Source organism: Penicillium canescens, assembly GCF_028828765.1.
Source record: "Penicillium canescens strain IBT 15451 chromosome Unknown utg000005l_segment0_segment0, whole genome shotgun sequence".
NCBI lineage: Eukaryota > Fungi > Ascomycota > Eurotiomycetes > Eurotiales > Aspergillaceae > Penicillium > Penicillium canescens.
In genome coordinates this window covers 1,414,928-1,441,341 of record NW_026703967.1, presented here as the reverse complement: position 1 = coordinate 1,441,341, position 26,414 = coordinate 1,414,928, and the positions used below count along the sequence as shown (strand labels likewise).

General features: G+C 48.3%; 10 protein-coding genes across 10 annotated transcripts; 3 read left to right on the top strand and 7 right to left on the bottom strand.

The window, feature by feature from the left end:
* Positions 1-1,351: 1,351 nt before the first annotated feature.
* N7446_008136 (tubulin gamma complex associated family protein) lies at positions 1,352-4,539 on the bottom strand (the record flags this gene model as incomplete). The annotated part of the gene is made up of 2 exons (XM_058516881.1): positions 1,352-3,260; positions 3,315-4,539. 2 exons carry the CDS (start codon positions 4,537-4,539, stop codon positions 1,408-1,410), a joined length of 3,078 nt encoding a protein of 1,025 aa, XP_058370527.1. The 3' UTR covers positions 1,352-1,407.
* An 863-nt stretch (positions 4,540-5,402) lies between these two features.
* On the top strand, positions 5,403-6,961 carry N7446_008135 (uncharacterized protein; the record flags this gene model as incomplete). The annotated part of the gene is made up of 2 exons (XM_058516880.1): positions 5,403-6,494; positions 6,556-6,961. 2 exons carry the CDS (start codon positions 5,403-5,405, stop codon positions 6,913-6,915), a joined length of 1,452 nt encoding a protein of 483 aa, XP_058370526.1. The 3' UTR covers positions 6,916-6,961.
* A 365-nt stretch (positions 6,962-7,326) lies between these two features.
* On the bottom strand, positions 7,327-7,820 carry N7446_008134 (uncharacterized protein; the record flags this gene model as incomplete). The annotated part of the gene is given in 2 exon segments (XM_058516879.1): positions 7,327-7,466; positions 7,484-7,820. The coding sequence occupies 2 exon segments, from the start codon at positions 7,818-7,820 to the stop codon at positions 7,327-7,329; spliced, it is 477 nt and encodes a 158-aa protein (XP_058370525.1).
* A 1,009-nt stretch (positions 7,821-8,829) lies between these two features.
* Positions 8,830-10,249, bottom strand: N7446_008133 (NADH:flavin oxidoreductase/NADH oxidase family protein; the record flags this gene model as incomplete). Its single annotated transcript, XM_058516878.1, has 2 exons — positions 8,830-9,255; positions 9,335-10,249. 2 exons carry the CDS (start codon positions 10,247-10,249, stop codon positions 8,830-8,832), a joined length of 1,341 nt encoding a protein of 446 aa, XP_058370524.1.
* A 786-nt stretch (positions 10,250-11,035) lies between these two features.
* Positions 11,036-12,161, bottom strand: N7446_008132 (uncharacterized protein; the record flags this gene model as incomplete). The annotated part of the gene is given in 6 exon segments (XM_058516877.1): positions 11,036-11,246; positions 11,296-11,573; positions 11,624-11,743; positions 11,807-11,851; positions 11,871-11,965; positions 12,017-12,161. 6 exon segments carry the CDS (start codon positions 12,159-12,161, stop codon positions 11,036-11,038), a joined length of 894 nt encoding a protein of 297 aa, XP_058370523.1.
* Positions 12,162-13,537: 1,376 nt separating this feature from the next.
* On the bottom strand, positions 13,538-15,013 carry atfA (bZIP transcription factor atfA; the record flags this gene model as incomplete). Its single annotated transcript, XM_058516876.1, has 3 exons — positions 13,538-13,847; positions 13,901-14,918; positions 14,980-15,013. The coding sequence occupies 3 exons, from the start codon at positions 15,011-15,013 to the stop codon at positions 13,538-13,540; spliced, it is 1,362 nt and encodes a 453-aa protein (XP_058370522.1).
* A 2,507-nt stretch (positions 15,014-17,520) lies between these two features.
* Positions 17,521-18,081, bottom strand: N7446_008130 (hydroxyisourate hydrolase; the record flags this gene model as incomplete). Its single annotated transcript, XM_058516875.1, has 1 exon — positions 17,521-18,081. The coding sequence occupies one exon, from the start codon at positions 18,079-18,081 to the stop codon at positions 17,521-17,523; it is 561 nt and encodes a 186-aa protein (XP_058370521.1).
* A 462-nt stretch (positions 18,082-18,543) lies between these two features.
* On the top strand, positions 18,544-19,682 carry N7446_008129 (ArsA family ATPase; the record flags this gene model as incomplete). Its single annotated transcript, XM_058516874.1, has 3 exons — positions 18,544-18,933; positions 18,993-19,582; positions 19,640-19,682. The coding sequence occupies 3 exons, from the start codon at positions 18,544-18,546 to the stop codon at positions 19,680-19,682; spliced, it is 1,023 nt and encodes a 340-aa protein (XP_058370520.1).
* A 1,050-nt stretch (positions 19,683-20,732) lies between these two features.
* On the top strand, positions 20,733-21,556 carry N7446_008128 (uncharacterized protein; the record flags this gene model as incomplete). The annotated part of the gene is made up of 2 exons (XM_058516873.1): positions 20,733-20,960; positions 21,053-21,556. The coding sequence occupies 2 exons, from the start codon at positions 20,733-20,735 to the stop codon at positions 21,257-21,259; spliced, it is 435 nt and encodes a 144-aa protein (XP_058370519.1). The 3' UTR covers positions 21,260-21,556.
* A 497-nt stretch (positions 21,557-22,053) lies between these two features.
* On the bottom strand, positions 22,054-25,702 carry N7446_008127 (uncharacterized protein; the record flags this gene model as incomplete). The annotated part of the gene is made up of 3 exons (XM_058516872.1): positions 22,054-22,068; positions 22,164-25,298; positions 25,367-25,702. The coding sequence occupies 3 exons, from the start codon at positions 25,700-25,702 to the stop codon at positions 22,054-22,056; spliced, it is 3,486 nt and encodes a 1,161-aa protein (XP_058370518.1).
* Between the last annotated feature and the right edge of the window lie 712 nt (positions 25,703-26,414).

Below are 26,414 nucleotides of genomic sequence, written 5' to 3'. Positions count from 1 at the left end.
ACGCTCTAAGGATTGCGGATCGCGGAATTATCGTTGAGAATGGTATATATCGGGGTTCGTGGGCCCGGCACGGGGATTTGCGAATGGAGTTTTTGCCAAGAAGCAAACATCTATCGAGTTGAGCAATTAAATTAATTAATAGGACCTCTTTTCCCTAAGGCTTTCCCTAAGGTTAAGGCGAACTTCTTCCGGTTTTAAACCGACTATCACATAATATAGAAAGTCTCCATCTACATTTATTAACCCGTTAACTAGATCATTTCTAATGTTCATCATTACGCGTGAAAGTTTGTCCTAAATGTATTCACTGGGCCTGCGAGTTATCTTAAGCATACGCACGGCCTCTTCAAGGCTACCGGTGTGGGATTTAGAAGTTCAATAGTGTCAAGCGAAGCACTTTCGGCAAAGCTAATCTCCAGCAAATACAGCGGCTTTTTGCGTATGTCAAGAGACCAGTTGTCTCTGGAGTGCAAAATCAACTAACTATTTTCAAGTACTAGAAGGCCAGAGCGTCGACCGCACAACCTGGCCTGGTTCCCACCGGATGACACCCACTGAACTATTGATCGAGCATAAACTACAGGCCGGTGAGTTAGTAGTCAGGTGGGTGACCATTAGTGATCGTTCCTGTTGTATGCTTTTTCCCTGTTCTATTTTTGTTTCAAGTTAGCTAGATGCCGTGCGAAACATAGTGGCGAGTTCACATTTTCACATTCATGGACGAGAATTCAGAGCCTTTGTTTTGTAGGTTGGAAGGTCATTTTGGAATATCCCTGCAGGTAAATAGCTTCGCTGTGGGGTGGCTAGATATGATTTCATAGATCCGTGTTGAACCGAGAGGCTTTACGACGACGGTTTTGCACACTGGGTTAGGACTGACCGGATGGCGGGGAAGCCTCTATACTAATAGCACAACCACAGGTATAGAAACTGGATAATATGCAGGCCAATCTGTGTTGCAGCTGTTATTAATATTATGTTATTTTCTTCTTTTATTGATCTATACGCAGATCACTGTCTGCCCGATCTGTGGCTTCGACTCTATACAGCAATGCAATAGGTTGACAAACTGAAACTAACGTAGAAGATAGGATGATAAGAGTCTACACTCCCTACGGAGTCCTCCGTATGACCAACGGAATTGGAACAGATACCCCCTTTGCCCCTGCACCATTTGTCAAGTCAATTACTACGCTGCGAGACATCCAAGCATGCTAAGTAACAAAGAAGTAAGGAAAATAAGCTTAAAAATAAGATTTCAGAGTATCTCCGACATTTGGCCGAGGTCCACAGATGCGCAGCTTTTGAACTAAAAAGAAATAGACATCTTAAAACCCAAGAAGACCATCATGAAACTCGTCAATCGCATTAATGCCCCCGCAAGAGCCCAATAGATACAGTACACAATTATACCCCATTCCCATGAGCCATGCCAGGATCCTTCGTCCCAGTATCCCTCCTCTCCCTTCGCAGTTCCTTCGGTACACCTTCATTCCCAGAACCCGTGGCCGCCGCCGACGCCGCAGCCCTTCGTATCGCCTTCTCCCGCTCCCGCTCTTTCTCTTTCTCCCTATCTCGCGCGCTCGGACCCGTTGCCCGTCGCCGCTTGGGTTCGTAGACATCGTTGAAGTTCATGACAACACCTAGGAACCGCATATCTACGTCTGGCTGGTAGGCCAGGTCACCGAGGAGGATGTTAAGTCGTGACCGAAAGTCGGCTGAGAGTTCACGGAGACGGACGCGGAGCGAGGCGAGCATGTTGTCGTCGGCCGTGAGGTCGTGGCCGGATAGTGAGAGAGGAGTGCTTACACCGTCGACTCCGGCGCTGTCGGGCCGCACGTCTGGGGTGGAGGCCATTGAGGTTCCAGGGCGGCTGTTGGATTGGCGGGAGAGGAGATCACGGTCTGTGATGCCCCAATGACCTTGAGCAGTGCGAGTCTCGATCTTGGCGTTGATCTCCTGGCGGCGGGTGAATTCCGCAACCGAGAAGGAGTACAAGCCGTCTACGGCATCTTTGTAGGCAAGCATGAACTTGAGGATTTGGTGGAGCTGGCTGAGGAAGCTTTCTTCGGGTTGTTTGGCGGAGGTGGAGGTTGAGTTGCCGTATCGGGAGGACGATGCGGACCCTAGTAGGCCCTTGTGGGTGATGGAGTTGAGGTATTTGGTGTGTGCTTCGATCAGGTCGTCTAGAGTGCAACCTGGTTTGCGGATTGCGGTGAGGAGCTGGTCCCAGCTGGACTCGATAACCTCGAACAAGATGTAGTACTGAAGCTGGTTGACGAAGTGGATCATTTCCGCGATCACGCATCGTGCTCGCTTCCAGTCTGCGCCGACTTTGTCGTCCACGTTTCCGAGCACGCCGCGTGCACCAGTCATTGTCCGCCGCCAGGTGCTGCTTAGTGCGAACTCGACTCGTTTGATGCGCCAGAGGAAGTTGAAGACTTTCAAGTATTGAGTAGACGCCCAAGGGGTGATGACCACGTCAACCGGGGCATCGATCTTATATTCCAAGGTGAAACAGTCCCATCCAATTTCACCGTGACTCAGTTCGAGCATACGGGCATCAAGCCGACGTAGCACCTCTGGGGTATCATATTGTGCATTAGAGGCACGAATGGCATGCTCCAATTGTGCCGTAAGAGTGTGTCGATATTGTGAATTTGCTGGACGATCCAGATTCGAGGCAAGCGACTCCATGAGCAGGGCAATGAAGTCACCCTGGCCTAATAGCAAATAACTCTTCAGTGCTCGAAGATGATCAAAGAGTTTGAACCTTTCACCCATCAGAGAGATCAGCCGGGCCATTGTGGTCTTATACGCCTCGTCGATAGATGTCTCTAGCGTAGCCGTGTCACCATATCGTAGCTCTTTTGAGGCTTCTGTAGAATATGCCTCCACCCACGCGGAATCGCCACAGCCATATCGAATGAAGTTCAGCGATTTTCCAATTAGGAAAATCTTCTTTGCAAATTCTTGGGTGATGATCGAAGGCACCATATCATCATCAAGCTTATATTTGTCTTCCCAGACGCTTGTTGCAATTCGGCGTGGGTCACTGTTCGGCCTGAAGCCTGGCTCTGCGACAAAGAACTCTTTGTATGGATCTGATAGTTCACCATCATAGATCCATAGCCGTAGCATGTCGTAGAAAGGGCGAGTAACATGCGCGAGAAGCTTCTCAGCGAAGGCACACACGAAAGGATCTCCATGGGACGTCGAAAATCCGTGTATTAAAGAGATCAACTGGCCACCCTTTTTACCTGTGGAAATTAGTTGATGAACAGTAGAATTGTTTGATTTGTATAATGACTTACTTTGAGCCTCTTCCACGATTAGGCTCATCAGTCGAAGTGCCATTGTCGCATCTCTCGTCCACACCATACATCGTTTGAGGGTGACACCGCCCTTTCGTACCCCTTGAGGTTCGGTACCATCTCCGATCGCGGCCAGCGCCTGTCGAATTTCCGCCTCTAATGTAGCCACCAAGCTGAGATATGCGCGCAGCTCGATGGCAATGGCAGCTCGCAAGCTCTGATTCACCAGTCCGCCTTCCTCGCTCTCTACAAACACAGACAGCCCTTTGTATAATAAACATGGTTCCGCCAATGAGTAAAGGAGTGACACGATCGGCGCAGGTAGATTTGAGGGCAGTTTCAAGCTCGACGGCGAACTGAATTGCAGGTTGGAGGAAGACAACCCTTGTAGGTTGAATGGGAGGTCACGTAGAAGCTTATATTCTGTAGGAGTGGGGCCAGGCGGCTTACCATGACCAGATGTTGATGGCCGAGGAGGTGATGGATCACGAAGATGCTCATTGCTGGAATGGTTGTTCGCTCCAGTATCGACATGACTGCGCCCAGCATGGTCCACTCCGTTACGGTCAACATCATGTCGCAATGAGCTTTGCCTCTCCATCTTTGCCGCCACAGGAACGCGCTGTTGGGATGCTGATGAGCTAACAGCCGGGCCCTCATCCTCCGAGTCCACCACCGTACCCCGTCTCGGGCGTGTACCGTCCTTTGTTAACATATTTTGTAGATGCGCCTCATCCATCAATGGACTGTGGCTCCTCCCTCCACCTTCCACCGGACCATCCGAGGCTGACAATTTGTAGAGCAAAAAGAGGATACCCCATTTCTGCGAAAGCACCGGCTGCGTCAAAAGGCGCGAATATAGATTTGAAAATCGCACAGCCTTATCAGGGCTGGCATTCTCTCGGCGCAATTTGCGCTTAATCATATCCGGCGCGTTGTTGATGCTCTCTGTTCCCGCGATGCTTCCTCGGCGCCCACCAAGCCCCGCTGGTGACCCGGCGTCTGAGGCATTGGTGCTGGGGTGGGTATCAAGGATGCGCCAGGCGCGCTCCATGAGAACATGGTGCCGGCGGTTCTCTGCGGACGCGATCGCTTCTTCTTCGTCGGAGTAGTCTGTGTCTTGGATGGCGGAGATGGGGAGCGCGGGGGTTAGCCCGTCGACTAGCTGTGAGAGCGCGTCGTCCAGGCGGCGCCCGCGGGCAGGGTTTCGAGGTGCGGCTGACATGATCTGCCCGGTGCCCTGCTGGGCAGATTGTTCGTTGTGTTTGTTCGTGGATGTGATAAGTGGGTGGTTTCACGGAGTATTGTTGGGCAAGAAGAGACCGCAGCCTGACCACGGGTTTGGGAAAATGATCGCGGATATTTCAGACACGAGAAATTCGAGTTTTAACACGCGTCTGTCTGAATAAAACTCCCGAATTGCATTGCAAGGACAGTAGCATCGGGCTCATGGAAGCTCACAGGATGCATGTTTGTGTTTGTGGTGTTTGGCTGATCTTGTTGCCATATTTCTCAGGCTATAATATCTTATCGGCCCAACGTTATCGCTATCAAAGTTTTTGCCCTACAGCCTCGAGATATCAAAAACTTGGAAGTGCGGTGAAAACGCAAGGCAAGGGACCCCCGATTCACATACAGATTCCTCTATTCTGTCCCTCCTCCTATCACAATGTTACCTGTTTTACACGGCAGAGCGTAGGTTTCACTCAACTCCACTCCAAAAAAAAATTGAGAAAAGAACGACTCGCTTGTTTTCTTCTTTTTTTCTTTTCTGGAAAAATTAAGTGAACTCAGTATATTTTCGGGCCAAACATGACTTGATTCCTTTGGCCCCAAATTATAAAGATCGTATCTCTTGAGGCTGACGCTAAGGCTGAAAAGGCTTGATTTGAGGGCCAATTGACTGCCTAGTGTTCAAGACCCGCTATGGTGACGTTCACAAGTAATGAACGGTACATATCCGGCTCCAAACCTATCGCGTAGACTCTTTTCTTTTCTTTTTCTTTTTCAGTCGCTTCCTCTCTCTGTTCATAATTTCATCTCCCTGCCCATTTTAATAAACGGTCAGATGGGCGATCACCCACTATAATGGACACAACAACCAGGTCCGCGACCGGGCGGCCATTTTTCAGATTTTTAGGCAATGCAAAGCTCAAATTGCTTGCAGTCTTCCTCACTGTGTCCACTATCCTCTTGCTCACATTGTATTCTGAGAATTTGTCTGGAATCACCACCGCAAGGGTGAAAGATAATATATCAAATCAGACGGACTATTGGACATGGGAAACGAGAACTCAATTCCGGAACACACATCTCGACAAGAACAACAATAACCAACAAAGCGAGACAGCATGCAATTCGTTTCCTTCGGACGTCCTATCGCGCGTTCAGATTGTCCTGAAAACCAGCGCCACCGAAAATACGAAACGAGTGAACACACACCTGACCTCTGTAACCCGCTGTATCTCGAATCTCCTCGTGGTTTCAGACCTGGAAACCGAAGTCCTAGGCCATAAAGTGTACGATATTCTGGCCGATATTTCGCCCTCTGCCCGCCAGAAGATTCCCGAGTTCACAGGATACGATGCGCTACAAAACGGCACGACTGACATGGATGGTGCAGCGGGGTGGAGACTAGATCGATTCAAGTTTTTGCCCATGATTGAGCGTGCGAAGAAAGTAAATCCCACTGCAGAGTGGTATGTCTTCCTCGAGACAGATACATACTTTGTTTGGGATAATCTGTTCCGCGTGCTGGAGCAGTTTGATCCTTCGGTGCCTTTATATATGGGCTCTCCCGCACCAGGTCGAGCCCTCGAAGGTGGAGGAGTGATCTGGTTTGCCTACGGTGGCTCCGGCTTTGTGCTCTCCAGAGCGGCAGTCGATAAACTGGTAGCCCGGGACGTTGGCAGATATGGACAATTTGTTGGTCCGTCCGTCAGTGATCAATATTTGCAGATTGTCACCGACGACTGCTGTGGTGACTCTGTACTGGGCACTGCGCTATATGAGAAAGGCATCAAGTTGTCAGGAATGTGGCCCATGTTCAATGCGCATCCGTTAGATTCAATTCCTTTCGGCGACGATAATCACTGGTGTCAGCCTGTGATCAGCATGCACAAATCACTCTTGTCAGATATGGATGGGCTGGCAAAATGGGAGAATGGACGGAATCGAACGGTGTGTTGCTTTCTGTCCTGCGCATATGATTTGACAACAGAACTGATAGATATCAATATAGAATCCTCTGCTATACGCGGATTTGATCAACTATCACCAACTAGGAGATATACCAGAAAAGAAGGGTTGGGATAATGGTGATTGGGGCGGGTTCATCGAACCTCCTGATACTCTGCCACAACACCAGTCATTAGACGCATGCCGGCAAGCATGTCACGACAAGGACTGGTGTATGGCATTTACCTATGATAATAAGGGAGCTTGTGTGTTTCAACACAGCATGCGGCTTGGTTCTAGTAAGGCCGATCTTGTCGACCAGTTCACAGCTGGATGGGACAACGAGAAGATCAAGAAATGGCGGTCATCGAATCAGTGCGAAAGCCCCCAATGGATGAAGCCAAGTTTGACGCGCATTTTCTGAAGCGTTTGGCAATGTACATGTATTAAATTATATAGATCTAAAGTAAAGAATGTCACGGATATTTGAATGAATACTGAAGCAAGGAACTGAATCGTTATATGCGACTTTTCGAGAAGTAATGAAAAGAGTTATGACTCCTTGTTATCCTGATATTTTGGCTCGTGTCTATACGGTCAAGTTAGCTAGCTATATAATGTTACTACTTTGATTTAGGTTGCAATACAAGACTAAGCAGCAAAACAAGTGCATGTACGTCGTGATTTCATATAGAGAAACATAAGATCATAACAAGGGCAACTAAAACATACCAAAGAAAGAAGCACATATCCGAAAGACAAAGATGTAAACACTCTAACAAACAAAGAGAAAACGGAATTCAAAATAAGGCCAGAGAATATTCACCAGCCACAATCACCGGCCGTTTTCAATGTAAGGTGCACTGACCCAGTTGAAAGCCAAATTGACCTTTGCACGCAGCGCAACATATTCTGTCTCAGGACAAGACCTATCGGAAAGCACAGAAGGATCAGCCCCCTCCCAACCCGATAGATCTGGCAGTGTAAAATACCCTCATGAATAGACAGTTTCAGAGCAATAATACAAGCACAGCCCTGCTGGATCAGAGTGCTAGCAGCCAAACCGAGGACATTCTCATGCTGCTCTTCATGAAGATGGTGGTACAGCGAGACTTCGCCAACTGCGATCTTGGGGGTTTTGTGGGTAACGCTGATTGAGAAGGTCATTGTGCGGGAGGCCAGCTCATGTATGGTTCGTGGGGTGCTGTCCCAGGACAGTTGGGTGCCTGCCCCGAGCGCGTCCCGAATTAAGCTCTCTAGGTAGGTCCTTATGGCTCGTGGGTTGCCTCCAGGGGTGGGCACTGGCGGGATTTGATCGGCGTGGTTCATTTTTGAACTGGGGTAGGGGCTTGTTTGTTAGCCTGGTTTCTTTGGATTTGTTTTAATATCTGGAAGATTACCTTGTTACTCGGGGACGATAAAGGGTACTTAGCTTGTTGGGCTGCTCACGGGACTCTTAGGGGTTGCGTTTGACTTATATAGACATGACCCCTGTAAATATTTGCTGAATTAATTCGGAATTTCTCTATGACTTACTTTCTAGCAACAAAGTAGAAGGACGCGGAGGGCAAATGAAGAATCTACATATTGTTGTTATAATCAACCTCAGACATTGCACAACCATAATACCGAGCAATTTCTGTCATGTTATAGCCGGTGATGCTACTGGGTTGTATCCTGGCTAGGAGTAGTGTGAGTCTGAGGTACATTTCGCAACTTCCTGCTATGCGGCCCTAATTGTAATCGCCCCTATCCGCTATGTTGCCAGCAATACATAATTACACCAACTCTTCTACTAGCAACTTAAAATATACTCTTATAAAAGCCCACAGCTGGCTTACTCTCTAAATACTCCTGGTCTCGTTCCTTTATATAACCCGCTAGGAAATCACTTCTCCTAGCTAGCACAGTAACTATGTTCGTGTCATCCCTATCTGCTCACCCTGTTTGTAAACGTAAAAGAAAGGTGCGATAAAGCCCTTAAAAGAAATAAAGATTAACAGAGATCCGTAGACAGCCTAACTAGTAACTCTAAGTTATCTACAACCCTAGAGGCCTAAACTATTAGCTGTCAACTGTCACCACTCTCTCCACAAAGGGACTAGGACCGATTATAGCACGATCATTATCGAGTAACAGTGGATAAAATATGTATAAGGCATCTATTCTCTCTCGTAAAAATCGTCTGAATTTAATGTCTTCTAGTACGACCCGATCTTTTTGCCATTCCAAGATAACGAACGTCTAACTTTTAAGACACTTTAATTCTTCCATTGCAAAGTATACTCACTATGATGCACCTAGGTACTGAGGTTGAATCTTGTGTTCACACAAGACATCATAGGACCGCGGTAGCATAGGGGATATCATAACCAGGCAGGACGGGGAATTCATACATCTCTAAATTCTCCTTTTTCGCAGCAGCCCAGACACCGAAAGTGCTGAAAACCTTTGCCACGTTTTCTTCTATGGAGAGATCCACGGGCTGCAATCCCTTGCCCATCTGTGAGATCTGAAGGCCAGCCGCACCAGCTGTAGCACCAAAGTCTAGCATATTCAGTTTTTGGAGCATGGCTCCCTTGACCTGCCCGGACAGGATAAGCGCACAAAGGTTCGGTTCTTGGCAGAGAGCGCGACCAAGTCCGACTCCATCGACAGTGTCCAGCGCCTTGACCATGCCCTCAACAGTCTTCAGGCCGCCTGTCACGTAGGTTTTGGTCTTGGTCAACCCAGGAACGATAAGCTTGGCGAACTCCAAGAAAAACTAGTCACTATAAGCATAACTCCAGAAAGGATTGGAACATAAAAGATCGTATAGAATAGACGAATGGAGCAATACTTACTGCTTCCCGCTCCAGAGTTGACTCCCGCTTCTGGTTGGCCAAGGGCCAGTTTTCGTACGTGCCACCAGACAGCTCGACAAAGTCGAAAGCGTGCTCCTCGAGAGCCTGGCAAAGCTCTTTAGCTTCGTCGGGCTGGAAGCCCTTCTCTTGGAACTCAACACTGTTTATTTTGATACCGACCACAAAGTTCTTGCGAACTCTCTTGGCGATCTCGTCTCTGACCTCCAAGATCAACCTCATTCGGTTCTTTAGATTACCCCCGTACTGATCAGTTCGTAGGTTGGTTGTAGGGGACAAGAACTGGCTGAGTAGATAGCCATGAGCTCCGTGAAGCTGGATACCGTCAAAGCCAGCCTTGTCAAGGTATTCAGCCGCGTGAGCAAAGCTATCGACGATGTTGGCAATGTCTTCTTGCGTCGCGGCACGGGGCTTTGCGAATGCGATGCCCATATGGTCGCCGTTGAGCTGCACATCACTGGCACTGATTGGATGCGGCTGGAGATACTCGGCAGTCTGACGACCCGGATGTCCAACCTGAGCAATGATGAGACACCCCTTGGCCTTTCCAGCTGTTGCGAGTTCCTGAAAACGTTCGAAACGCTCACCCGAGAACTCTGCATGTTGCGGAATCACTGGGTTTCCCGCCGCCTCTAGGTGGCCAGGATCGATCATGACATTTCCTGTCAGGTTGATTCCTATTTGCGCTTCGCCCCAACTCCTGTAGGCCTGAATCAATGCAGGAGAAGGGACACCCCGCGCATTAAGATCGCCGAGAGAGAATGAAGCAAGACGTTCACTCATGGCACCTTTCAAAAAGCGGTTTGGCACCGTACGGCCGGAGAATGCAAATTGGAGAGGCTGCCCCAGGGGACTAGGGTCGACATCGGCGCACTGAAGTCGCGGAGTGGAAGACATCTTGTTCAAGCTTTTCCAATGTTGTGTGAGATATGCCCGTTAGAAGAGTCGAAGAAAGGTCTCTGAATGAACAAATTGTCTGATGAGATACCCCTTATACTCTCTAGGGCTTCTTATACGCACACCTGGGTACTTTATGCCAAACCTCAAAATTATGTATCCATCATTTATAAGCAGTTTCCCGAATTTATAAGCACGAACTCCACAGTAATAGTGGAGCCTTCACTGAGCGAGCAAATAATTGTTGTCGTCAAAATGGATCATGCCAAGACTAGTTCATGTGCAATTTGGGCTAAAGGGGTAATTTTTGCATATTTTTGAATAAAAGTTTTACCCATCGCGTTGATCGGACTGTATATTTAATCGCGCGGTGGGTAGATTGTCCGAAAACGGTTGGTTGTAGCTCCTAGTGACTACTTATGGGGGATTTTGAATGGATATGTCAATAGACCTAGATCCGGAAGGAGACGATGAAGAAGGATGGTGAATTATCTACGAGGGGCAGGGACTTATAGTTCCTGGGAACCTAGGGCTGACAGGCGAAAACCCTAAAGGCAAAAGTTCCCGTCAGATGTTGATAACATGCTACACACGAGAAAGTACCAGCATCGGCGAGTCCGGTCTGAACGCCGTTATGTGTCAGTGAACGACTGATCCCTCGGAAATCTTGAATGAATGGATCCACAAGTTTACCGACATAAACTAGAAAATATTGGAAAACCAATTAAATAGATGTTGTTGTCTGCTTCATTTAGCAGAAAAGCTCACGATCACCATTTTATCCCACTATTGATGCCGATCAGTGTATGTCTGTAAGAAGAGTAGATGTAAGAAGAATAGATGACTCTTAACCTTGTCGACGACGGACACGTTAATCAGCGGGCCTTCCGTGCATAAGTCTTCGATCCCGGGTCCCAGCCCGAGTTCAGAGACCTTCTGCACCTGTCTCCGAGTGAACTCGTCCAAAAAGCCTCTTTGAACATAGAGGCGGTGGATACTATTGTATTGGTAAGTTTAATAGCGCCAAAGGTAAGGAGTAAACTCACACCACACAAGTCTGGCCCGAGCATCGAAGGTTGAACATCATGTCACGAACTCTTGAGGCCGCCTGCCTATTCGTAGGGCAGACCTGAATGGCCTTACCAGGAAATCCCGCCTTCGAAGCCAGCCTTGTGAAAGCGAGATGAGTGAATGATGTCTCACTTGGTGGCCTGAAAACTACGGCACACCCAGCGGCCAGAGCTGGGGCGATCTTGCGATTGATCATGGCAGCTGGGAAGTTCCATGGAGTAATGATACCCGCAGACACCGATTGGCTCTTTCGCTGTCATTATCATGGTGTTCGGTGTTGGTGATGGGATTGTGTCGCCCTACGAATGTGTTGCTTTCCTCGGCGAGCCAAGCAATGAAGCTCGCTGCATAGGCAATTTTGCCTTTAGTCTCATTTATAGTTTTGCCATTCTCTAGATATAGAATCCTTCCGATCAGAGATGGCTGTTAGAGATCAACGCGGAGCTTTGGGGAATAGGGAGATGCTTACGGTCCTCAACGTTTTACATAACCAAGTCGTGCCATCTCCGCAGAGGCCTCCGCGTTATGCAGCTGTAGTTGAAGAGTAAACGTTCTTCTGTGCTACATTTGCACTTTCGATGGCTGACTGGATGTCATTTAAATCACAGTCTGCTACAGCTCCGAGAGCCTGAGCCTTCCACAGCTCTAATGAATAATGAGATGAGCGTCAAATAAAATGATCCTAGGAGGACGAACCATATACACTGAAAGTCTGCTCTTTCTTCACCCAGCACCCATTGATGTAAGTCTGGTCTTGCACAAGTAGTTCTAAATATTTGGCTGTCACAATGCTATTTGCAACAGACTCCGAAGACTTCTGGGGAAAGGGGAGTCCAGACATTGTAGGATTGTAGGGATGTTATCTGCAGGCACAATTGAAGTGAAGCGAATAAATATTCGTTATCGGATATACACCAGGCAAGATCAACAGTGTTAATCTGATATATAGTCTGTGCGTAATTTCCCTCGGGATATCACGCCCGGAGACTGACTTGGGGTACTTCCAATAAACCCTAAACCCGGGAAGTGGGCTGTCTTGGTCTGCGGCGATAGAATTTAGTGTCAGAGACTTGACTTCCCCCGTTAGAGCGTTGTTGCTTATCTTGTTCCTTTTTATGAGCGCTTTTCGGGAAGGGCAGCGGACATACGTCGCCGAATAGAAGCGTAACTCATCGTGGAATCTACAGTTCAATAGGTCTGGTGCCATTGTATATTGATTAGAGATAATTATCAAAGAATCTTGCTAAGAACGACTCCAAAAGGAAACTTGCAGGCCGGTATACGTATGTCGTTAGGGCTTCTTCTCGCAGTCGATTTATGCTACCCGAAGGCATGGCAGTACAACCTAGGCTGGATATAGTTCCAGATTTGTTAGTGAATCAGGCTGTGAAGCCAACTGTCATCCCTGCTATCCCTATAATCCGGGATTGGGGTATCTCATTGTCTACATGCCCATAATCGTGCTGGCCTGGTTAGGTTGCACACTTCTGACCATGCAAACGATGCATGGGTGCAACTGTTCCTAGCCGAATGATTCCTAGCGTACATTGCTAAAAGTAATAAATACCACGAAGAGGTCTAAAGTCTCAATAGAATTGAGTGCCAGAGCGACTGTCGAAAATTTATTGGCCAACCATCTGGTTTCAAGAAACTAGTCAAACACATCAAAGAACCACAAAAGCCATCCGTACGCCATCCAGGAATCATGTATTTCGACACAAGCAACCAGGAAAGGGAGAGAAAAGAAGAAGAAAATGCACCCGTGTGCCCTCAAGTATTAGACAAGCGAAAGGTAGAAGATCCTCTGGGCATCAAGAGGAAAAATATTAGAAGGGAAAAAAAAAAACAAAGGGAGTAAAAAATACAACTGAGAAACAGCGAAGAAGAAATCATCAGAGAACAAACAGAAGCAACCTTGGCAAAAAAAAAAAAAAAAATCAGCCATAAAAAGCATCTCATACGCCGGATTTGACACGCCCTCAAAAGAAAGCAATTTCCAGACCACCGAGTCGAGCCCGTTCCGTTTTTTGAGTCGTGCGAATCATTAACACCTGCCCATGCCAAACATTCGGGGAGAATGAACCGAAATGGGAAAAGAAGCTCCCAGGAAGAATAGAGCAAGCCGCCGGTTCTAAGCATCAAACATATATTTCCTGCGCGGCGAAGCAAGTTTCATATATCTCAATATGAAAAATAAGCGAGGTTTCGGTCTCTCGCTTACGCCCGACGCATGCCCTGGGCAGGGATGGCACCGGGCTGCATGCCCATGTTGGGAGGCATGTTATAGCCGCTGTGATGATCGAATCCGGCGGACATGCCATTCATCATCAGGGGGCCGAGCCCCTGGGCCTGGGAGACGGGACAGTCCTTGTGTGCTAGCAACAGAGTCTTGAGATTGACAATCTCCTCGCGCAACTGTGTCACGGTGGCAGTAAGAGCATCGTTCTCCGTTGTGAATAGCTCGACCTTAGCTTGGAGATTGGCCAGCCATTGCTTCTTCCTTTGACGACACTTCAAGGCAGCGACACTGTAGTGCAAGCGTTAGCGATGTTCACGGATGTGAAAGAAATATGATCTTACCGATTGCGTTCAAGGAAGTTGCGTCTCTTCTCCTCATCGGTCATCTTCTTGGGATCCATAGGGTACTTCTTCATGTCATCATCGTCGTCGTCATCTTCTTCCATATCCGATGGCATTTCCATAGACTTGGCCTTTTTGTTGGGTCCCTTCTGGTTATCATCGGCCTTGCGCCGGTTGTTGGCAGCCGGTGCCTTGGCGTTCCGCTTGCCTTTGCCCTTGGCCGGCTTGATGTCCTGGTCAGATCCATCTCCACTGTCGCCATTGGCATTCTGCGAGACGCGTCGATTAGCAGCGGCGCGGGTCTCATTTTGCATAGCGTGGTTCATGGGCATGTTGTTCGTCTGGCCACCCTTGGCCAGCATGAACAGTCCATTGGCGGCATCAGCCGCGTCATGCTGGGTGAAGTCGGCAGGACGAGCGGGTTTTACATCCATATTAGCCTGTTCCTGCTCGTTGGGGTTGGAGGTTGGTGCATTCGCGTTGTTTTTCTTGGCGGCTAGCGCGGTGCGATGGAAATCGATGGTGGAGGGAGTCGCGCCGCCGTTCTGGAGTTGTTGTAGGATAGCTTGCGAGTTGGGACTGGGGGCTGGGAACATAGAGCCACCGCCTCCAGGGGTCAGTCCAGTCCGGAGAGAAGATTCGTTCGGTGTAGGGAAGCCGCGACCGATGCTGTCGAAGTAGTCATTAGATCCAGTGGGCCCTGGAAGCATGGCCGGACTGAGAGGTCCAGAACGAAGGGAATTGGGCCAGTTATACCCGCCAGCAGAGCTTGCTCCAGGCAAAGCCGGGGAGGTGAGTGAAGCCACCGGGGGCAGAAGCGATTTGCCCGGGGTCTCGGCAGATGAATTTCCACTGAAAGACTGCTCAAATGGATTGGGCTCCAGGGAGAACGGGTTGTGCATAGAACTGAAGTAATCGGGGGTATCAGACGCAGTAGGCGCACCAGGTCGCGGAGGAGGCGCCAAGGAGGTCTGATCTAGGTCAGGCTTCTCGTCCTTGGAAGACACAGCCTGCAAGTCTGAAGGGAGGTTTGAGTTAGCAATGACGCGTTAAAGATTCATGCGATCGCAAATAGGTACCACGGCGGTTCTGAGATCGTGTCGGGGGCTTCATGGTTGAGTATGTGGTGGGGAGGAATCAATGACGCCAGCGGGTGAAGTCATCGCAACGGCAAAGGGCTTAGGGGGATTTAAGGCTCGGGGGGAGCGTGGCGTATTACCAAACCAAAAGGGGGGATTCTCTGAAGCATAATGCACAGAGGGAATAGGCAAAAGTACAGATATGAAGCGTGACACGAACCTTCTTTTTCTGTCTTCTTATCCATAGGAGATGACATATTGGAGCGAAGAGTCGTCACCGAAGCGACTGCAGCAGACATCCCAAGGAGGATTCACTAATAAAAAATGATATAATGATCTCGAGACAAACAGTGGCTTGCCTAGGGGGATGGAAAGAAAGGAAGAGAGTGACGTAGGGGAAAGAGGGATATGATGAAATTTAGGGAATTGGGGAAATTTAGGGAAAAAGACGAAAACCCAGAGTTACAGTCCAGGTACCGTAAAAAAAAATACAAATGTAACGCGCCATCGATTAATAATGGCCCCAGGGCTTCTCTTACTACAGTCTCCTCTCTATCTCTCAATGCTTCTCTATGCCCTCGGCTTATCCTAGAACCTGTTCCCTTTCCATGACATGGATGTCCCTACATTGCCTCGAATAACATTTTTGAGGTGGAGACTCGGACACTCACCTTTGCCAATCTGAGAACGGATTACCGTAATTTTGATCCAATATTATTGGCGAAGATAGTACTGAGGAAGACAACTTTGACAATGATTGGCTTTCACGCCTTGGATGTTTGCAAAACCCTGATACGGAGGTGTGATATGTCGGAAGAAACCAGATATTCATTATGTCACGGTGACGACAGGAATTTCTCCCGTTGTGGACCCAAAGACATGTCCAGTATCCAATAAGAGGTCTATATTACGCTCGCCAAGGCGTGGGATTCGAGACACAAGTATCGAGGAATGCGGTGAAAAAACGATGACGCAATCCACCGGGACCCTCACGTGTTTCCTTGCCACTGGCATTCTAGACAACTTTCTCCTTTGAATCTTTATAAAAAAAATAATAGCGTATTGAGCGACATCCAGTTAGTGTTCCGTGGAATAAGGAAAGCGGAACCATGTTCTACGGTCGTATTGTTACTCTTGTAAATCGGCCCCAGAGGGACATGGGTACGCGGTTTTTGGATAGATCGAGATCGCGTGTTTCGGCAGTTCGTTTTCCACCCAAATAGCATTGTTTATGATTGCTGGGAAATAAATAATCCATGTCACATGATTTGCCTGGCTTCGAAGCAAAAGTACTGTTCCTTAGATATACATGTAATGTGTACGGTGTAGAACATGCTACGAGTGGAAATCTTGAAAAGGTAGCGGTACTAGGGCAAATAGTGACTAAGGTGGAGCAAATGATCTGGACTATGAACGTACGGGAACCTCCAAGATTGGAAGATCTAGATGATCAATGGTTGATAGACTAAGAAACTAACTTTGTCTGTATTGAAGACGTCCAGGATAAGGCTTTTCCTACGCCACTTTGTGGATAGCCGTAGCCCCACAGCATCTATATACTTCTGAAACTGCACCTTATTGTTAACTGATTTCCTCATTTGGACAAATGATATGCCTTTTTACGGAGGCGGTTGATTTCTGAGTGGCATAACCTAGCCCCACGCGCTCGTGTCTATTTATGCCTTGAGCAATGACCCCTTACAGTACTCCAGATAGACCCTCATCACCGCCTTTCAGACACCTCGTGACTTGGTGACTTGCATCTGTCCAAATCTTAGAACATTGCTAATGGCACCTATTTTCTTTTTACAGGCGGATCTGATAATGATACTTGACTCGCGTGTAGTCAAGAGTTGGACTTGGGGAGTCATCAGCTCCATGCAATTACAACGATAAATTGAAATTGGCATTGAATTGCGAAATGTGAGTGTGCAACTTATTGGTCTGATAAAGCTTCGAAACGTCAGAAAAGGGCGGTCATTATTTTCCAGGTTCCTTTGGGTTATGTTGGCCAAATTTTGTTTCCCTCCCACCCCGGCTGTCCATTTCCAAAGCAGATTTTCAATTAAGGCTAAACACAATTCAAGCGATTTGAGACTGCGCAAATCTGCTGTACTAGTTCATTGATTCTTTAATCCATCTGGAGACTCCCAGATCTTAGAAACAGGAAGTGAACCAGTAGTGAAATCACATGCCGCCACTGGACATACACCGTGAATCGAACCGACCAAGTCAACCTTCAGTGTCTTCGCAGTAGGGTCATCGTCAATATTGAATGACAGTCACGCGTCACGGAAGCGCAACGGAAGGGAGATGCAGCTAGGTCGTCAAAAGTCCAAATCACAAACCTATCATGCTGTGGATAACCTCTTTTCTTTTCTGCTACGTTGACTTCATACCATATAGATCACGTAAACTGAAAATATATAACTTATCACTTATATCCTTTAGATCATTGTAATTGATCATCTCCAGGAATTCAAAGCCAAGCTTCGCACAGCTCCAGATGACATGCTATATGTACAACCCCCAATCTCCACCTCACGAGCCCCGATAAGTAGAGTAATTCCAAGGACCCAGCAGAACAGGAACATGATAATGCTTCCAGCCCTCCTCACCCTCACGCCCACGACCCTTCACCGTAAACTTGACCTCAACCTCGGGCCAGAAACTCTCCACGCCCTGAGCCTCATACCAAGGGCCGACATCAAAGCGTACAGACCAGTTGGTCTTGCTATCGGCGGCGGGCAGGGCAGCGAGCACAGCGGGGACGGACTGCGATGTTGTTCCGACAGGCGTCCAGTTAGCCACGCGGCCGTCGGCGTTTGTTGTTGCGCGGAAGGTGGCGGGGTTGGCGGTGGTGGAGGGGTCGAGGAGGGTCAGGGTTACTGGCAGGTTTGCTGCTGGTGTTCCTGACAATGTGTTGAGGCAATGGCAAGTGATAGGATCGCGCGCTGCCATTGTTGGTTGTTTGGTAGTGTTGGAGGTGGAGGTGGAGGTAGATTTGGATTGGGGATGTGGGGACGGGGAGATTTGTTGCTGGTAGAGTGCGAGGCGATTGGTGATGCGACCAATATTGGAAGTAGACTCGGTGGTGTCCATTCAGAGGGGTTTGGGGTATTGGGAAGAGTCAGAAGGGGAAAGGAGGGAGAGGAGTATATTTCTATTTGTTGCGCATCGGAGGATACCGATGGGCGCGGAGAGTGCCATGCAGCTATCTACTGGCCTCGCCCGACTTGTGCGGCAACTTCTCAGCTTCTTTTCCCTCGTGTTAGTTGAACATGGGTCGAGACTGTATTTATTTCCAGTGTTGTATTTGTTTCAATTTCGAATCAGCATCCAAATGGTGTTTTTGGCGAGTTGAGGGCAAAGTACATGCTGCGCAAGTACGAACAATAACCTCAAGGGAATCAATATTTGTGATCAATTGCAAAGAAGTTGACAGTTGACAGTTGTGAGTAGTTGAAAGGGGAAGTGTCAAAAGGCCAGACTTCCGGAAAGTTCGACGGTTTGCGGGGCAAATAATCCAACTTGATTTGAACTTCCCACTTCAACTCTCCAACAATGTCTTCCGCTGTGGTACATGGCGACGATCTCGACATGGAGCCTACGCTCCAGTCGGTCCTCAACCAAAACACACTCCGTTGGATCTTCGTCGGAGGTAAGGGAGGTGTGGGTAAGACCACCACCTCGTGCTCGCTGGCTATCCAGTTGGCCAAGGTGCGCAAGTCTGTCTTGCTGATCTCGACCGATCCCGCACACAACCTGAGCGACGCTTTTGGTCAAAAGTTTGGAAAGGAAGCGCGTCTGATCGATGGGTTCTCGAACCTCAGCGCGATGGAGATCGATCCCAATGGCAGCATCCAGGACCTGCTTGCCACTGGAGATGGCCAAGGCGAAGACCCCATGGCGGGGTTGGGCATGGGCAACATGATGCAGGATCTGGCATTCAGCGTAAATTGCCCCGTCGCACCATTCATACTACGTGTTAAAGCTAACTTTGGTGGCGCTAGATTCCCGGTGTTGACGAGGCCATGTCCTTTGCCGAAGTCCTCAAGCAGGTCAAGTCCCTCTCATACGAATGCATCGTGTTCGACACCGCTCCGACCGGCCACACCCTCCGCTTCCTCCAATTCCCCACCGTGCTCGAGAAGGCGCTAGCGAAGCTTTCCCAGCTGTCCTCTCAGTTTGGCCCGATGCTGAACTCGATTCTGGGCGCACGTGGCGGTCTGCCCGGAGGCCAGAATATGGATGAGCTGTTGCAGAAGATGGAGTCATTGCGTGAGACTATCAGCGAGGTCAACACGCAATTCAAGAACCCGGACATGACCACCTTTGTTTGTGTCTGCATTGCGGAGTTCTTGTCGCTCTACGAGACGGAACGTATGATTCAGGAATTGACCAGCTACAACATTGACACCCACTCGATCGTTGTCAACCAGCTGCTGTTCCCCAAGGAGGGAAGCAACTGCGACCAATGCACTGCCCGGAGAAAGATGCAGAAGAAGTACCTCGAGCAAATTGAAGAGCTCTATGAGGATTTCAATGTAGTCCGCATGCCGATGCTTGTTGAGGAAGTGCGCGGGAAGGAGAAGTTGGAAAAGTAAGTTGATTCCAAACGGATCCCGAGGAATGTTTCAAGCTAACGCTTATCCTGCAGGTTCAGTGACATGCTGGTGAACCCATACGTGCCTCCTCAGTAAAGGATGCGAGATACACTCCACTTATGTAGGACGAATTATGAAAAGATTAGAGAATAATACATGCATGATTGACATGATATGTGAGGATATTCTATCATTGTAGAGGACATGATATGACCGTAGAACTGTAAACTCCCCCCATTCTTTATCATCCTTGAGCTACGGAGTAACAACACACCCGTGTCTTGGCTGAACGCAATTAATATAGGGTTCTTCCAAAAACCCACCTCTTGGCGATTGGAGAGGGAAACGAATTCCTGTCCCAAAAGCGAGAGATGCAGATGCCCTCACTGCAGCATTGTGGCCCCGCGATCGAAGACGACAATCCGTGGTGCCACGACATCACCGCAGAGCCAAATTGGCGCCGCATAGGTTTGAGAATCTGCGGTGAGAGAGAAAACACGCACATCCCCCAGGGTCTGTGAATAACTGGGTAGTTTGCCCTTGGATTGATTCGAGACCGATGCTTCGCCATGCAAGCCTCACTTCTGACCGTGACCGGGGCCTCGGTAGTAAAGAAGGGTGGGAAGGTGGATGAAACGCCCGGATTTCCTGTCCCAAGCTCAATATCGACCATCAGAAAAAGCGTTGGGTCTCGTTGCCTGATGAAAGTGAGGCGCTCTCTTGTCAGCCGAATCCGACATGAACCCTTCTCCCCTGTGGGTAATCTGGACCATTGTCCTTCCGCTGTTTGATCTTTCTGCATCTTGCCGAGATTATTGTCCCGGGTACGTCAAGAGGTTCCATTTCGCCATGTGGATCATGCACTGGGAAAGGAGTACGCGGTCTCCTTCCTGTGGGTTGACCTCCTGTGAAATCATATCCGAAGAACCGGACAGGCCATTAGCGCACCTGTAATTGAGAGCTGTCTCATTTATCGCTTATCTGTTCGAGTACCATCCCTATTTATACCCCATGCCTTGTCCTCCGGGGAATGTCAAAAGTCCCACTGCGAGTATCCAGGCACGGTTCGTTTGTGTCGGTGTCGACTGACATCTGACCTGACATTTCCTTCGCCTTGCCTTGTCGCCTCACCTCTGGATTCTGACAATGTCCCCTGACCAACAGTACTGGCTTCCGGGGTACGGGCTGTCCCGACATATCGTCTTAGGGCATATCCATTACTTCTTAGGCCCGACTGCGTCAGTCAGACCCTATAGCTATCAGGTATGTCAGGTTGATACTTCTGCTCCACTCCGGGTAACTTGTCCTAATCATATATCTTTGGTGATAAAGGGACGTGAAGGATATCTCATCAACGGCGTGCCTCTCACGCGGGTCTGTTCTCCTTTCATGACTTTCTTTTTCGATATACTGCAATTGCAAAGTTGGAGCTCTCCAAGATATCAAATCCTGACTGCTTTTTATAGGAACAAATTGACGACCTCGCAACAATGTCCCGGGAGTACGAAAGACAGGAGGCAGTTCGCATGGCTCATAACAATGGCACCGCAACTTCCAGTCCAGGCAGCGATAAATCAACCTATCATACCTCGCACGAGACTTTTATCAACGAGATTATCCCGATAAACACACCTGCTCCACGCAGACGTGATCAAGATTCACGAGGTCGTTGATTTTCTTTCCGGATGCGCTACCATCTATTGGAGAGGATAGCCCACTTCCAGCCCTGGTCCAATTGTAGGATTCACTTGCAAGGACAGCCCTATGTCGTCGATTGACACTATCCAGCGGATCAACTCTGTTCTTTCTTTCACCTGGAACCTCATATCCATGAGGCAGGGAAACTTGGCCATTTCCTGGACACTGAGCCTCTGGAAATCGCCGGACTCCATGGATCAAGCCAAGGCGGTCCGGTCCAGTGGAAGCTCCGTGGATGGAAGCGGTTATTGTGAAGGTAGCCGTAGCTTTGGGGGCTAATAGGATCGTCATCTTTGTTCCGTTTCTATGCACTTTGCGTCTTTTCTCTCTCTTTTTCTTCTTATACCCTTCTGCAAACTAGCGCAAAGACTGTACAATGTCGTACAACAGGGGTCATGAGTGTGTATACAGTGCCCCCGATGAAATATTGGACAGTACACAAAAGCCTCGAAGCGAGTATACCGTTTCATGCTTTGCTTTCGCCCTACTTTGGCCTCTGTTTTTCGCCTCTTTTTGCCCATTATCGAGTGCCTCGGACTATAGTTATTTATATGCAAGTAAGGGTATGAAAGGACGGAAAGGACTTGTGGCCTATGACTGTATTTAGGCCTATCGCAATTATCCGATACCCCAACCTTTCCAAGTATCACCAATGATGGTTCGAACTCTTGAGATATCTTGGGACATTGTCAACAAGCAATCCTCTAGATAATCCACCGTGATGTTCGCATTGGCTAAGATCCTCTCTGCATCGTTTTTCAAGGCAGTATCAACCCTTTCCGACCTGAATAGCCGCATAAACACCTCGAAGGTGTCGTGTGCATGCTCCGTAAATGTCAGGCTCCCTTTGCTGAAAACCATGCCATCCAACCTATGTACCTTAGGTTCTAACACGACCTGGGTTGCAGCATAGTGAATTGCTGTCTCCCCATCGAGTGCTGCGTTGAGGTCAATTTCACTGAGCTCAAGTAACTGCGTGACAATAGGTAGGCATGACGATGCGGATGCGATATGCAGAGCAGTTCGTCCAGTTGCATCTTTTGCATTTACATCAATCGTCCCAGAGTTCAACATCACTTCTGCAGTTTTATAACTTGTAGCAAGGTGCAATGCGGTGCTCCCTTTATTGTCTCTGGCATTTATATCACAGTCGTCGCGAGAAAGTAGCTGTGATATATGAGCTGTCTTTCCTTGCACCACAGCTTTGTGTAAGGCTGTTCTTCCATCAGAGTCCTTTGCATTGACATCTACTTTGGGGGATAAGAGCAGAGTTGACATGTCGCTTCGTATATTCACCATAGTTAGATGGAGTGCAGTCATTCCATCCTTATTTCTTGCATTGGCATCGATTCTCTCAGAGGCAAGAAGTACTGCAAGTGTAGACTTTGCATACTCCGGGGCAAATTGTTGTTTCTCTTCTTTAAGAGCCGCAATATGAATTGCAGCCCTCCCTTCGCGATCTCTCAGGTTGACATCAACTTTGCTAGACCGAGTGAGAATTCTCATGACAGTCGATGATCGCTCAAACCTTGCCGCGTGGTGAATGGGGCCGAGTCCGGTTTCATCCAAGATGCTGGTATCAATTGAATCGGACCCCAGAAGTAGCTCTACCAGGTCAGCCTTGCGGTGTAATACGGCTATATGCAAGGCAGTTCTTCTGCCCGTGTCATCCTGAACGTTGAGGTCGAACTTTTTGGACTCAATCATTATTTTCAGTAGGTCCTCAGACGAGTCAAGTACCGCCATGTGCAGTGGAGTGTATCCAAGCCAGGATTTGACGGACACATCAATGCTTTCCACGCCAAGAAGAGACTCAAATATCTTGACGTTTTTTGTAACGGCAGCCAGCAGAATTGCTGTTTGTGCAGTAGGGTCCCTATAATTGATATCGAAGCCGCCGTGGTTGATCACCGCATCAACAAATAGATCATGTCCGCTTACAACAGCAAGATGCAGTATCGGAGGTTCAAAGGTCTGTTTCCAAAGGTCTCTGTTTGTCCAAATTCCGAGATCAAGTCTGAAATCCGCGAATCCATAAAGTAGAGTGTAACTCGGAAAAGACCTTATACTTTCTGAAACCGGAGACAGCCGTTTCGCTTCCAGAAGACCGATTAGTAACTGGCTTAATCTCCGACTCAACCCTTTGAATTTGAGAAGGTGAGAACACCAATACAACTGTGCATAGCTTCGCAAATGAGACTGGTTCAAGATATGACGGCTTGGCCTTGCCATCGCGAGTGTTTTGCCAATATCAAACTCGGTCTCACACTTAGACCTTAATAGTTTCAGTGCAAGGTTCCGAATGTTGCCCGAGGATGGTAAAGCAGTCTCTGCGATTGTTGCGGGGACTGATCCAGCTTTGATTTCAGGAATGACTGTCGTTGAAAGCTGGGTTCCGAACATGTCGTAACTCAGGTAGGTGATGATGATACCTGTCATGCGTTCATGTGCAGACTCAAGGTTGACATAGTCGGGCTCGTCTAGTAGGAATTGCTTGAAGCTAGAGTGCACAAGCCGGACAGTGAGCTCCTCCTCATCCAGTGTTATGAGACACCCACAGCATGCGAGCGTAGCATTTATGTCATTGGGGAGTCTTGATGGATCCCAGACTGTATTGCCTGGAACCACGCTTAATGCTTCTCGGATTTGTTCCGTGGTTAACGGGCTGTGGGCGGCGGTGATCAGCTCCAGTACAGCTCGTTGGGTGAGTATTCCAGGTCTCTCAGATCTCTGTAGAATGCGAGAAAATGTCTCCCGAAGGTTACTAGGGAGGTCCTCCAAGGCTTGGCGGATGGCATGATCCGAGTCCATCATGCACAATGTCTCAATTTGCAGCACAACCCAAAGAAACATGCCCTGAGATCGCTGCGAGAGGGTATCCCTTATCTCCAAGATTAAATGCGGGTCTCCAACCACGAGCCTTTGAGATTCTATGCAGCTCTCCAGTTCTGCTTGAATAAACGCTCCAATCTCGGAGGAATTGTCAGGAATTGGCGAGATCGTGGTATGCATCAAGCCATCTGTATTGACTTCCAAAGGCTTGTTGGGCTCGAGTCGAAGGGAAATACAGAGACGTATCGCGAACGTATCTTGCAGTCTTTTGAGTTCCTCCATCAATATCCGTCTTTCGGAATATTCACATTCGTCAATTCCATCAATGACAATGTATGCTTGGAAATCAGACGCCAAGACACGCTGCAGTAAGAAAAATATAGTCTCAAAATTTCCAAGCTTATTTCTATCAAGGAAATATCCCATCTCAAGATCGGAGTTTAGGCATTGGGACTGCATGCGTCCTAACAACTGCCGAGCAATAGAACCAATGATGCTTCGGGCCTGAAGACTCTCGGTGATATCATATCGGCAAAAAAAGTAGACCACTGGGACGTTGCTGTCTTGAACATGAAGATGGAGATCATCCACGAGGTTAGCCAGTAAGACTGATTTGCCAGATCCAAGGCTGGCAGTATAAACAAGAGTCACAGAGCCGGATTGGTCCTTCCAGTCCTTGTACTCGGCACTGTCACAAAACAGCCGTGTCGTCCCGGCTTTTCGGTTCTGTTTCCAAGTCACTGTGTGATCGTACATGGAACAAAAGTCAAGCATTTTCAGATACATGTTGAGCTGGCGCTTGTAGGAACTGGATTTGGAGAGCGTTTTCGAGAAATCTCTGAAGTTTGAGTTCTTTACAGCTTCGTCTGTAATTGCCTCGGCCATCAGCATTTGCACTTCGACTCTGATCCTCGTGGCCCAAAGCTCGAGGTTAGATTGGGATGTTTTCAAGTCACCGTCGGCAACAGATGCTTTGAACTGCGCGAGACTCGACTTTTGGGTAAATTTCAAGAGTTTATGGCACAGATTGACAACCACGATGAAATATTCACACATGCATGACTGCAGATCCTTGGAACGAGGATATAGCAGAGCCATTCTCTCGTGGCGGGGAGCCAAGCGACCGACCTCCATGAAAACAGTCGACAATCTTTCAAGATATGAAGAGTGGTTTGAGATTAACTGCGGATGCATCAGCTATCCGAGAGGCAAGATAAAGTCAGAGACGCCTTTGCTACGAAAATACTGACCAGCAGAGACGTCCGAACCAATGTCCAGACTCCACAAGCAATGAGGTTCTGCGAACCGCCTATGATGATGTCCCCAAGGGCAGCAAACTGCTGAACGGATTGCAGTACATTAACCATGCGAGGTCCCAAACAGCGCGTTTTCCCAGATGCCGCCTGGTCTATCTCAGCAGTGAGCCGCATAACATCTCTGATACTAGGAGGCGCATCTCGTAGTCGAGACTTGTCTGCGCGAAATCTCGCCTTTTGGTCGGCAGAAAGGTCAGCTTCATAGAGCGACACTGCTTGCGCCAGTCGAATTTCAGGCTTGAGTCGTGAAGCAAGTGTCAATTGGCTCATTTTGTTGACGGCCAGAAAGGGAGCGGTTCAAGTACTCAGGTCCATATAGGAAAGAAGTTGAATCCTTTGAAGGGGAATCAGTACTAGAAGCAGTGGCTGAGTATGATGCTCAGCCCAGGTGATCCACTTGGGGGCTGACGTACACGTTAGCGCCTAACGGGCATAGAACGGTCAATGCCTATCCTTTTGATTCGTACATAGGAACTATTCATGTGCTTTTGCGAGCATACAATACGAAAGGTCGACTAGAAATCTTGGAAGGGGGTTGTCAGAGACATCATCTTTCATCTCTATAGCCCATTCGTAACAACATAGAATCAGACCCCAAAATCAAGGAGTCTACATCATATCTCAATCTCTTCTCATCTTCGTTCCCCCTCCAAGCAATTGAACAGGGGGCGCCACATTTCTCTCGTGGCTTCTTTTTGAGATTCTCCACCTCCCTCCAAACCTCCAGGGTCAGAAATGGCCAATACATAAAGAGGTCAAGCAAAACATCTGACGACAAAGAAGTGAAAATATAGGGAGGGAGAGAGCTTTGTAGGAACTGTAAGATGACTAAAGAGGTAAAGAAAATAAGGTGGACCACCGAAGAACGCCAGCCGGATGCCACTCTGCACGGAGTCCCATCCCTCAAACAACCGTGTTGTGACCTACACGGGGAGATCACTAAAAATGGGTAGGCAGAAACAGGTTTCAAAATCACATAACG